Source organism: Sparus aurata, chromosome 24 (assembly GCF_900880675.1).
Source record: "Sparus aurata chromosome 24, fSpaAur1.1, whole genome shotgun sequence".
Classification (NCBI taxonomy): Eukaryota; Metazoa; Chordata; class Actinopteri; order Spariformes; family Sparidae; genus Sparus; species Sparus aurata.
The window spans coordinates 15,001-28,366 of record NC_044210.1 but is presented as its reverse complement, the minus strand read 5'-3'; the positions used below and the strand labels follow the sequence as shown (position 1 = coordinate 28,366).

General features: G+C 40.4%; 2 protein-coding genes across 5 annotated transcripts in view; both read right to left on the bottom strand.

Annotated features, from left to right (window-relative positions):
* ppp1r35 (protein phosphatase 1, regulatory subunit 35) overlaps positions 1–2,887 on the bottom strand; it is a 29,526-nt gene extending 26,639 nt beyond the window's left edge. For 2 of the 4 annotated variants that reach the window (XM_030410242.1, XM_030410246.1), the window contains exon 1: positions 2,703–2,886. The gene's annotated coding sequence lies outside the window, so the exon portion shown is untranslated. Of the gene's footprint in view, positions 1–2,384; positions 2,435–2,702 lie in introns of those variants that run through there. The other 2 variants (XM_030410243.1, XM_030410244.1) reach the window with 2 other exon arrangements.
* A 4,388-nt stretch (positions 2,888–7,275) lies between these two features.
* The window catches only part of lin7b (lin-7 homolog B (C. elegans)), a gene marked incomplete at its 5' end in the record, with an annotated part of 8,800 nt that continues 2,709 nt past the window's right edge, over positions 7,276–13,366 (bottom strand). The window contains 3 exons of the mRNA XM_030410314.1: positions 7,276–8,975; positions 10,224–10,387; positions 11,310–11,519. Of these exons, the coding sequence (XP_030266174.1) occupies positions 8,954–8,975; positions 10,224–10,387; positions 11,310–11,519 (396 nt within the window). The remainder of the gene's footprint in view (positions 8,976–10,223; positions 10,388–11,309; positions 11,520–13,366) is intronic.

Below are 13,366 nucleotides of genomic sequence, written 5' to 3'. Positions count from 1 at the left end.
GCACAGTAGCTCTACGTCAGCTGTGCATACAGTGTCTCTCACAGTGTAATTCCTACACCAACTGTCATTCACAAACAGACAGACCCCGCCCCCTCGGCTCTTCCCTGACAGCTCTGTTCTGTATGCTCGGATGAGAGAGAACCCCTCCAGCTCAAAGTGGGAGTCCGGAATATCTTGATGGAACCAGGTTTCTGTGAATACCATTACGCTTGATTCTCTGTACTCAAAACAAACTTTGCTGTTCACACGGAGTTCCTCCATTTTGCTCATTAGCGATCTAGCGTTGCTGAGTAACAGGCTGGGCAGAGGGGGTCTGTTTCCTCTTCTCCGGAGACGCTGCCGTATTCCGCCTCTTCTGCCTCTCCGCCGTTGTCTGCCTCTAGCCGGTTGTGTTTTCAGATCGTCGGGCAGATCAGCCGGTGGGATCGCTCCCATAGGACGGAGGGACATCAGTGTGTGTTTGGAGTAACACAATGACAGCTTCGTCTCCCCACGTGTATGAGCAGTTTGATATGTCGCCAACAGTTCCAAACAATCAGTGCCAGGAGTAATCCTTGTGCAAAAATTGCCATGGTGATCAGTCTAACATGCACTTGTTGCAGTCACACGACACAGACCAATAAGAATAAGACGATCAGACAATTAAAAACATTTAAAAAAGGCATAAAAAGGCAGCAGCACGAGTCCGGGTCGCCAGCAGGGCAGCGCCACCGGAAATGAATGCTGAGCTGAGCTAAATGGATGGGCTGTGCAGTAGTAGCAGTAGCAGTAGCAGTAGCAGCAGTAGTTGCGTGGTGGTGTTTAAACCCGAGTGGCCCTTTAAATTTAGAAACAAGAACGAACAGGGTGACTAAGCGACTTAAGTGGAGTGGACAAGGCGGATTTTCCTCTTTGTGCGCTTTTGGTCTGAACGCACAGTAAGGCTGTGCTACTACCTTCGAAGCTTGCACACCTGAAGAACTGGCTCCATGGACTCACTTTCTCCGCTGATCAGCTGTTAGCCTCACCACTCAGCTGTTAGCCTCACCGATCAGCTGTTAGTATAACAACGCTAACTTATAAGTAGACATACTCGATGTTCTGTGGGCTGTCCATCGCTGCTCCGCTGGTCCTCCCTCCACCCCAACCTTGGGGTTATTCACCACCTGGCTCCGTTGTTGCTCTCCTCTGCTGCTGTGGTCTCTCCCGGCTCGCGGCGATGTTGGATGGTCGCTGCTCCGCCGTTGCTGGTGGGGTCTGTGGGTGTTCAGCGCGGGAGCTCCTGGACTTCTGCTGTCGCTTCGCCCCGGTCTCCGTAGCTGGGACTGGATCTCTGGGTCTCCTGCATCGCCCCCCGCTGTGTGCACGGAGCCTCCAGACGCAAGTTTACATCTAGACAAAGGATGCTGTTCCCTGCGGTCCAGACGGCGGTATTGACGCTGTGCGGCTGTTCCCTCCGTACTAACTGACAGGCGCTCCATTTTTTCTTTGTTTTGTTTGTTTTCATATGTTTGTTCCAATTTGTTAAGTGTCCCTGGGTACCCTGAAAGGCGCTATATAAATTAAATCTATTATTATCATCATCATCATTATCATTATTATTATTATTATTATTATTATTATTATTATTATTATAGGAACATATGTATGTTGTTGGGATGTAAGCATATAGACAGTAATTACACATGGAACTCTTGCGATATGATAGTAAAGTAATATATGTCTACATTTCTGCCTATAAACTAGAAAGAGCTAGCCTTAGCTAATATGGCTAATGTTAGCCCAGCCACCGTAGCCAGTCTGACTAATCGATAGCAGAAACTTTGAGCCAACCAACAAAACAATACTTACAGGTTTTCATTATTAGAACACAATAATACATTACTTCATATAAAATCTACTTCGCAGGACATAAACCATTGTGGCACCATTGTGTTCACTAGTTAACATGATACATTATGCCATAATTGGTTGGCTCAAAGTTTCTGCTATCGATTAGTCAGACTGGCTATGGTGGCTTGGCTAACATTAGCCATGTTAGCTAAGGCTAACTCTTTCATTAGCTTTATGTAGTTTATAGGCAGAAATTTAGACATAATGTGTTAAGTTAGCATTGTCAATAAAGACAAAAAAAATGTATACATTTACGGCAGTACTTGTCGTCAAACCAGCCCAGTGGCATTATATTTGTATATTCATCAGGGAGCGGTACCCATCCAACAGTCTCTCAGTGCCATAACAATCTCAAGCGGCACATACCGTCATGTGTCGGTGGAATAACAGCGGCATAATAGCAGCATACCACTCCGAAAATCTTTACGCCAGTCTGGGGATCGGATACCACTCCGAGAATCTTTATACCAGTCTGGGAATCGGTATATGCCGCTGAGCAGCAATCGACATACCTTCAGCCACTTTTGGATCTCGGCGTCACTCACTCCCCGGCTGTGGGTCGCACAACTGTGCAGGTCATCGACACCTCCGCCCATCTTATGCAGGGGCCGGCACATTGACGCCTCGGTTTGAGATAGGCAAATCGGCGGACCAAAACAGACCCCCAATTTGCCGGCCTCTGTCTAAATCCGCGGACCTAACCGCCAAAAGGACGGGCAAATTGGCGGCTTGCTGTCCCGTCTAAAAACGGCTACTGTTTCAGTTCAGTCTCTGGAGAATATCGTTACTACACCTCGACACTGGACTGTGTAAATCTCTCTGTGTCTCACCTGCTTCAGTCCTCAGGTCCTCTCCAGAAGGACAACCCGCACAATGTCTCTATCTGTAGATGATGTCTTTATCGAATCCTTTGTTTCTCTTTCAACTTTCCTTCTTTCCTTCCTTCCTTTTTCCTTCTTCTTCTTCTTCTTCTTCTTCTTCGACGTTTTACGGCAGTTGGCATCCAAGCTGTTGCACTACTGCCCCCCTGAGGTTTTATTCCCCCTCCTGTATGCATTTGGTTTGTAGACTACCTGTGAGAATCCTGTGGGACATTCCAAGAACAGGTGAATTATCTGAAGCACACAGAGCTCAGTCAGAAACAGGAAGTGAGCCTGGTATGCTTCACATGATGTCACAGTGTACTGTAAGCAGTGTTGGGAGACTTAAACTACATGTAGTTTAACTGCATTGCTTAACTACAGTTTGCTGTAACTTGCTGGTAGTTAAACAACATTCATATTTTGTGCTGTGTCATGTAGTTCAACTACTTTTTGGGTAGTTTTTTGTAGTTTAACTACTCAATTTACAAACTACAATTTTGGCCAATAACATGAAATATTTTTCTTATATATATATATATATATATATATATATATATATATATATATATATATATATATATATATATATATATATATATATATATATATATATAGATGTTTTTAGTGCCAAACAGAACCAGCTGTCTGATAAAAACTTTGAGAGACTGCCCGTGTGTCATGTCAACAAGCAATTCTGCCCTGGCATCTAGTTCTAGTGCCTAAGTGTTAGTGCCTCTGAAGTTCCTGTGATGTTGACCAAAAAAGTCAGCTTTTGTTCTTTAAAAATAAAACTTTAGTTGAGAGGCATATTTCTGCTGGCATGTGAATTTTTTGTAGGCTATTATATTTTGTTTCATATACACCATATGTTGATTTATTTAACGCTGAGTTAAATGAGTATAATGAGTATAAGTAATTGCTAAAAGTAATTTTTTTAGCAGTAGTTTTACAAACTACATTTCTCCAGGGTTAGAAATGTAGTTTGTTCAAACTACTGTCAGGCTGAACTACATGTAGTTTTACAAGCTACGCTTGCAAAGTAGCTTCCCCACCACTGACTGTAAGGTGGGCTGACACTGGGCCGGACATTATAATGATTATAAGCTGTAAGAGAAAAAAGTTGTTAAGTTCTTGTTTTTCTTTTTTTCTGGTTTTCCTATTCTCACCCATCCTTACTATGACACTTGCTATCTCTCTCTCTTTGCATGAGAACTAGGGGAAGATTTAATGGCTCTGTAAACATGCACTGAGTTTGAACGTAAGCTTTAGTAATAGCTCCCTGGGTTTCTAAGGCTTTTCCTTGATCAGTTTTAAATTAACCAAATATTAAGCTTTCCAATGGTGTGGTCTTTGTAAAGAAAAGCGCAAATGCAGTGTATGAATATGATAACCTCGCTTATTAGAAGTATATTTAATGAATTCATTCATGTAAATAAGTGCAGCGTTAAAAGACAAAAGATACATAAAATATATTTGTTCATATTTAAACAAATTAAGTAAAATTGACTGGACTTCATTCAATTCAACACTTGTATCATGATGCTGCTGCTGCTGCTGACCCACACAATAGGCGCGTTCAAGTTGACCTCCTGCTGCCTGATCACATCAGCGAGATCTGCTGGCGACAGCAGGGGCGGGGATACACACGCTGCTATGAAGTCGGACACTCTCTCTTCCCGTAGACGTGACGTGACCTGGCTGAGCTTGCGGTGTTTGCCTTCTTCGTCGGCGAAGAAGTGGAGGAAATTGAAATTCCATTAATGTTTGATTACAATCAACAACGACTGCGATCAGTTTTCTTACCTGATGCTATGGGAACTTTGCTGGCCTTTTTCTCATATTAATCTCCTTCAGAAATTATTCAATCTGAGATGTTCAAAATATTAGTCAACCAAAACATTTGGGCTGAGGGAATAGAGCAGTGGAACTGCTGCTGTGTTGCATGCAGACGACCGGGGATCAAGACCTGTGTCAAGCCTGTATTTTTGCAGAGGATGTGTTCATCTGATTACTTTTATTTACATATATATATATATACATATATATATTATAATATATATATATATATATATATATATATATATATATAGATATATATATATATATATATATATACATATATATTTATTATAATATATATACATATACATACATATACATATATATACATATACATATATATATACATATATATATATATATATATATACATACATATACACATACATATACACATACACATACATATACACATACATATACACATACATACATACATACATACATACATACATATATATATATATATATAGTTCATATTTAGAGACAACAAAATGTGACAGCTTTGTCACAACAACAACTTCAAATTTGGATACTTTGTAATTACTTCACTTCAAACGGTCACACAGTGGCGCATCAAGAGTAAATGAAGAGCCTAAATGTTGTCTTACTGTAAATGATCATGTTCTGTTTTCCTTGTAATGTCACCATTAAATAAATCTGAACTTTGTCTATCTGCTACATTATAGTAAGTCTTGCACAATAACAATACAATTACAACAGTTTGTGAGAATGACCACAATTACAGCTGGATGATACAGCAAAAAATGATCCACAGGCAAGGTTTGAGGTGGGTCACCAAGGCGGTCTTTTATTCATCGCTCTTGGCAAAAAGTATAGGCACATCAGTATCACTAAACAAAAGAACCCCAGGTTGCCAAAATGGCGCATATTTATAGGGTGTCAACCTATTACCCTGGAAGAATCCATTCCCCGGGATCCCCTGCCTAAAACTTTTTTAACCCACCATTGTTTTTATTTCTGTATCTGCACCACATCATCTGTGACCTATATACATCCTACTCTACATCCACTGACAGAGAAAATACACCAATACACTTCATATTACCTCCACTAAAATACAATGCACACATTTACCATCCCCACACCAATTTACACTTGGCTGCCCCTGGAACTATATAAGCGGCGTCCGTTCCCTGGGGAATCCTTTTGCCTGCACACCCTGAAGACAAAAGACTGGTGAGTACACAACACTCTTGATTTATCCACTGCACACACTCATGGAGAAACACAATACCCATTCTTAGCTTCTTGATTAAGTAACTAACACATTTCATATGCACATTTAACCCCATGTCCCTCTACTCCAGGTTGAGCTGCGCGGCCCACACAGCAAACACCAAGACCCAACAAAGGACAACAAACACGGCGACAAACACTCAACACACATGGTAAACATTTCAATACAAATGTACAAAAACAATGTGTTAAAATGTATTGTGCAAATCTCCAATAAAGTGCTGTTGCTCTTCTTAAAGTGTCTGTGCAATTATTAAAGTGCATCTGTAATCATACTCAGTCTAAAGTGCGTGGTGCCATGTGTGCAAAACTGGGGACGATGTGCTCTTCGTCACACAGTTATTCATTATTATGATGACAACTGTGCTTAGGTGCATCATGATTAAATCACAGCTGAGGGGAATTTGCTGACTACATTTAACAAATAAGCATAACTATAGACACATAAGATGATGCATTTTCTCATAGCAACATTATTCACAATGAATGAAATACATTTCACTGAATGAATGAAATACAATAATCAGAACAAATGACTGAATCAGATGCCTTGCCCGCTGTGCCATCTCATCACACGCAGAATAGCTCAGGATAATTCTTTGTATTGTTAATGTGACGGGAACAGAAAGGGTTAATTAATAAGAGTGGATAGTACAGATAACACTGGACACAGCAGTTAACCACTTCTCCATCATCACCACAAGCTGACAGAACTGAGCAGTTTATTGACGACATCTTTCAGGGTTGTTGCGTTACATGAAGGATTTTATAGGTTTATTCATGGTGACTATCCCACAGGTGCAGCCACACAGCTGCTACTTATCTGAAAGTATTTGATATTTGAGTAGAAAAGAGGCAGAGGCCTTATGGATATGGAAATTCATCGAAACACACGTCATATACGTCAGCGTAGATGAGAGCCAATTAGGGCAAAGTCCTGACGTCATGAAGGTGGGTCTGGGGTCGCGCAGTACCTGGAGAGCAACTGCGCGAATGCTCTGCAGCAGCCTCGCTCCCGCGATAACTTAAGGTCATGTGACATCAGATGCGGAGCAGAAACCACTCCCATCCAGGTCATCGTGGACACATTTTAACCAGCATGCATCACGATTTATGCAGCGCTGCGCAGCACTGCGTGATCTTGAACTCGCCTATTGACCCACTGTGCTGTCAGCTGACAATCACAGACAGACACCTGTTGACGATGGATTCCAAATTATGTACCTGCACAAACACAGATCACTCTTGTATGTACTGTACTGTATAATATTAGGACAACCTCCCTCCCTATGTTACAGATGTTACAGTAAAAAAAGGGAAAAAGGAAACTATTTCAACACAATTTTAAAAAGTTGAATATGCAGTATAGCCTTAGAAGTCAAAACTATTTCTATTTGTGTAGCGGACCCTTGGCGTCAACGAATGAGGCAGAGAGATTCAAACGGGTGCTTAAATTTTATTGTTTGCCGTAGCACAGTGAAAACTATGGAAAGGAAATACAGAAAAAAAATAAAGAGATTAGATTAAATACATGAAACATTTGATTTACAGTCTCCTAATACAATTTCCAAACCCTCAATACAATCACCCCCATTCAATAATAAAATAAGAGATACATTAATTAGAATTTATTAGAATCATTTACAATCATTGTTAAAACTTGATCAACCATATCAAAATAGTGTTGGCGGCATCCGTCAAGATAAAATAAATAGACACCCCAAGGATAAAAGTAATAGCCCAAAATTTGAGTTCCACATACCTAGTTCCACTATACCAAGGGAGCTAATTGTTTATTATGTTGGAGGTGCCGTCTGGAGAGCCATCTGCCTCCTTATAACAGCAAAACAAACTTAAGACAGACTGCAGCAACCTAATCAACATAAAGGTACATTCAGGTATATGATTACAATACATGGTTCAAAGCAAACTTACTTGGACAACCACAAATAATCCAAACAAAGGAGAGACTCGGAAGCACAGACGCAGTGCCAACCTAGCGAAGACAAAGGAGAAGGTGATTGAGATGCGCACAGGTGAGCTTACAGGGCTCATAGTCTCCTCCGTTTTATACTTTGCTACCCTCGCCAAGACTGGCCACTAGATGGCAATCCATGGTCATTTACATGCTCAACTGTCAGAACACAGAAAAAGGCTGAGGTGACAGCCTAAAACAATTTACTGTTCTTCACAATTTGGTTTCAGGAAAAATGCTTCAACAATTGAGGAAACTATTATTATCATTATTATTATCATTATCATTATTATTATTATTATTAGTAGTAGTAGTAATAGTAGTAGTAGTAGTAGTAGTAGTAGTATTTATAGTAGTAGTAGTAGTAGTACTATTATCATTATTATAATGTATCATGTAATGTTTTTTGGAACTTATCTCCTCCCACATTTTTCAACACAGAAGCTTCATTCAAACATCCAGGTCAGTTGAGACATTCCTGATACTTCTCTCATTCATATGGTCAGTGCACAGGCCCTCAAACATTTCCTTGTTTCGAAGAAAGACAGCATTCAATTTACCCAGTAAGACTTTATTTCATAAATATTTATGCAAATAAATAAAATAAATACATTAATACAAAAATGATGACACTTGCCAGCCACTGATCTAAGGGCAGTTCTTAATAATGCTAATGCTTAGCCCTCCAGCTGGGACATCTGATGGAGACACAGGGGTGAAGGCTGTGGGTTTCCGTGTTTCCTCATCTAATCAGGCCTAACTGCTGAGGAGCGCAGTGAGAATACAATACTACATGAGATGGAAACGTAAAATGACATGATTATATCATACTATGTTTTAGTTGAGCCACACACTAAAGAGAATGTGTTGCCCTTATGTAACAGTAAGCTGAGGAGGATTTCACGCTGGGAAGGTGAAAATACTGGCACGGTCTGACTACAAGCTTAATCTGCACTTCACTAAGAAATAGGAAAGACGGAGGGGAGAAAATCCTAAACTGCAGCGTTGGCTGTATGAAGAAATTCAGGTAACAGGTGTTGGTAGGCTACTTTGGTTTTTTGCTTCTCATCTAGGATCTCGCCTCCCACTGGAACAGAGGTTTGAGGAGGGTTGGACGATGAGGTGGATAGAGGAATTGGTTTAGCTAGCCCCTGGACTCCAGAGATCTGCATAGAGAGAGACAGAGGATTGTGCTGAATGCTGGTGAAACTGCTGAGACACAATATTATTCACTAGACTTGATCACAAGTACCAGGCTGGTTAGTGCATCTGTGTGTAGTACTTTCCCGCAGTTGCAATGAGAATTAAATCGATCCATCCATCCATCCATTCAGTAAATTACTGTTCCCTCCCAGCATGAGAGGGCTCTAACACTGGAATACACATCCCCAGCAACTAGAACTTTAGCCTCACTTCACAATTGACAATTTTGATCTTTAAAATCAAAGCCAGGATTTTTTACTTTGTCTCCATTCAGATATGCAGATATTTCATGTCACTGTCAAGAATAAACTTAATATTGTCAAGTGCAATTCCTGAAGGGGAAACTGAAGCTGTTATACTTAATTAATATAGAAGTGCTGATCATAGGCCTACCATTAAACTATAAAAACTATCACTTTAGGATTGTACCAGCATGTAAATAGACACGACTGCTAAGTACCAATATTTTGGCCACGGGACAGTCATAACTGTAAATGTGATTTGTTTTATTAAAATACAAGTAAATAAAAATGTAAGACACATGAATTGTATTTGTATTTCCACAAAATGTCGCAGCGTTTTAACATTTTAAAATTGTAAACTGGACATTTTTTAGGAGAACTTGTGACATATCCAGCCAGGTCTGCAGCCCTATGCTGCATGACATCATTAAACTGAACTTAAAACTGAAAGACATATCGAATTGTGGATTTGGAGAGGCCACATTGTGACCAGAGCGTAGCCAGGTGAAAACACCTGCACCTTCTCCAAAGTAGAACATAGAGAAGAATAGATTTGAAGAAAGATTCCTTGAGGTTAGACAAGTCTGCCAGCTTCACCGTCCTTATTTGCATATTGTGATTTGATCATAATTCAGTTAGAACGGGGATAGCAAGAATGTTTAATTAGAGCAGGTGTAAATGTGCCTGTGATCAGATGTCATAATCCAGAAAATTAATCTTTGAAATAATCACATGAACCACTGGATGTAAGCCTCCAGACTGTAAGACAAAATGCACACAGAGCCAGAAAGACCCCCCAAAAATGATGTTGATTTTCTGTTTATGAACTTCTGAAAGTGCATTTTATGATGATTTGTATGTAGCAGATACTGTATAGATTTCATATGTAGTTTAGATTTGGGGCACACAGTGTGTTCCCGTACATATATTAACAGTGATGACTGGGTGTAGACTAACGAGCAGCCTCACGAGTAGCTAGTGTGCTGCTGTCGTCTCCGGGCACTTCTCATCTTCTCGAAGCGAGCCTCCATCTCCTCCAGGACCTTTGGGGTGTAGCGGACCACCAACTTGACTGAACCCTGGGCGGCCTTCAGCAGCTCCACAGCCTTCTCATGGTGCTCCCCCTCAACACTCTGCATGGGGACCAACACACAATATCTACGATTGTTTGCCATGTTGAGACAATAAACAAAAATGATCTTCAAACCCTTACTTTAGTACTCAATTCAATGTGAGTAACTATACTTATCACATTTTAGTAAATAAAACCAAAATAAACATTTTGAAACCACCAGAAGTGTACTGAACTTCAAAAGTTCACTGCCACTAGATATTACACTAGAACACCAGCAGTGCTCTAACAGTGATTCTATCAGTCTTCTAATCAGTCTTACATAGAATGTTTTTTGAAATGTATTTTAGTGTACTTTTTAGATCTAAAATGAGAAAGTTAATGACAACCTGGCCAATAGTTCGTGTCCTGCTTTGAATGAGGGCTTACATCTTTGAACAAGGCTATAAAATTTGTATCAAATATGAATATTAATCTGAATAGCAATAACCACGGTCCTCTTCTGTTTTAGGGCTAATGTGCGCCGGTCGAAGCTGGTTTTGGCGACCTCTTGTAGTTGAGCTCTGATTTTCTGCAGTGACGCAGAAGAGCAGATTACTGCTGGCTGTGGTTGTTGTCTGACAGACTTGATACGTTCAATCAGAAGAGGATGGTGAACCAGCACGTATTGGCCTGACTTGAAAAAAAAGTGTTAACATAGTTTTGAAAATGCAGACATACAGTAAGTTATCTTGAGGGGACAGTACATTTACACTGTATTACAAGTTGTACACTGACTACTTTACATTGTAGCAAAATGTCATTTCTTCAGTGTTGTCCCATGAAAAGATATAACAAATTATTTATAAAAATGTGACAGGAGTACTCACTTTTGTGAGATACTGTATGTCTGCATTTTAATAACTATGTGAACACTTTTTTTTCGACATTAGATTAAATTTGCCAGAGTGTGTTTCTCCTCTCTGTGGGCCTGAGCTCCTTACCACTCCGTTGACAGACAGCAGCTGGTCTCCTCTCTTTAGCCCTCCTTGGCGATCGGCCACTCCCCCAGGGATCACTCTTGATATATAGATGGGCGAGTTCTGCTCTTTCCCCCCCATGATGTTAAAGCCCAGACCTTCTTCCGTCTTGGGCAGTTCAACCACCCTTGGGTGGGCGTGGCCCTCGCTGGCTGCAAAGGCTGCCACTGTGGCCTGGTCAGAAAGGCATTGCATTTAGTGAGAAAAAGTCTATTCCACATAAAAAAAGGCTATAGAAAGAGGTTAGGTTCTTTCTCTCTTACTTTCTGTCCTCATCTGTTTTTATGCTACTTTCTATACATTTTGAGCAATATGCGTCAAAATAACATATCGGGACCAGATCTTCACTTTTCACAGGATGTGTTGATACGTGCTACTAAGCAGCACAGCAGAGGTAAAAGTTTTGTTACTGTTGAAGGATCCTGATAGTAACACACAGTGAAAGTGAAAGTTCTGCAAGTGAAATCAGTTACCTGAATGTTCAAATACATAACACTGCAACCATGATCTTGCTAATTCCCATTTTTTATTCATGAAAAATATAATTCATCCCCAATATACACCGCCTGGCCCAAAAAAAAGTCCACACCTGGATTTAACTTAGCAAATAGGTAAGATCATTCCATTGGATAATTACTGCAGTGATTAACGTTGTTTGTTTCAGTTAGTTACAAGTTATTTAACCCTAACTGATGCAATGAGGAGCTTCTCATTTCTTAATCAACCATGTCTGAAGACACATCCTGTGGTCTTGGAAAAGATGTTACTCTGTTTTAGAAGGGTCAAATTATTGATCTGCACCAAGCAAAGAAAACAACTCAGGAGATTACTGAAACTACTAAAATTGGGTTCTGAACTGTCCAACGCATTATTCAAACTCAGAAGGATAGCGGTGAACCATCATCTTCCAGGAAGAAATGTGGTCGGAAAAACATCTTATTGATCGTGATCAGAGATCACTTAAATGTTCTGTAAAATCAAATCATAAATAAAGCTGCAAGCGGCAACCCCTTTTGCCCCAAGCCGGCCACCCTGACCCTCATCGCCTGCAGTCGATGACATCGGCCGCCGTGTTCCTCAAAGATCTGTGCAACACATACCCATGATAAGCCCCAGATTTCTCCAAATTGGTTTTTCAGCTACATGCTAATGGCATTTATAGCACCCCCTATAGGTTGAGCTCAACATGCTTTGGTAGGCAGATTCCCAGTCCTGTTGTGAACCTACCCACCAAGTTTTGTGATGATAGGTCAAAGGGTTTAAGAGTTATGGCCAATCATTTCTAAGCCCCGCCCATTGCAAAAATACATTGGTCCGTGGCGGCCACGTTTTTTGACCAATCTGGCTCATTTATAATAGAAATTTGTCGAAGCCAAATACCAAATATACCAAATTTGGTGTTGATAGAGTCAATCTTTCAAAAGTTCTATTCATTTAACTGTTTTTCATATTATGCAAATTAGCAAAACATCTAGTCAGGCGGACCTTCATGGTCCAATTGGCTTTTTTGTAGAGCACATTCAGCTGGACTTGTGTGTCAAATTTCAAGTCAATCAGACTTACGGTGTGAGGGGCGTGGCCTTCCCAAAAACGCATTTTCAAGCCTTAATTACACCGCCACCATGTGGCTGATTGTGCTCACATTTTAATAAAAGTTGACGCACATCATTTCTAACCATTGGGCCAAGTTTCAAGTTTCTGGCCCATTCCAGCTCACGGGAATTTGAGCTCAAGCGGCAGACAACAAATAATAATAATAATAAACCGGCACAATTTCAGAAGGGTTCCACCCCTTCGGGGTTAGAACCCTAAAAAGTTAACAATAGAACTCACAGCTAGTTTTAATAGTGAAAGTAAAATAATTTCCACATGCATAATATGAAGAGAACTCAAGGGATTGGGACTAAACAGTTGTGTAGCCACCTAAGAAAACCACCTATGAGTGAGGCTTATCAGAAAGAAAGGCTTGACTTTGCTAGGGGGCATAAAGATTGGACACTGGAGCGATGGAAAAAGGTTCT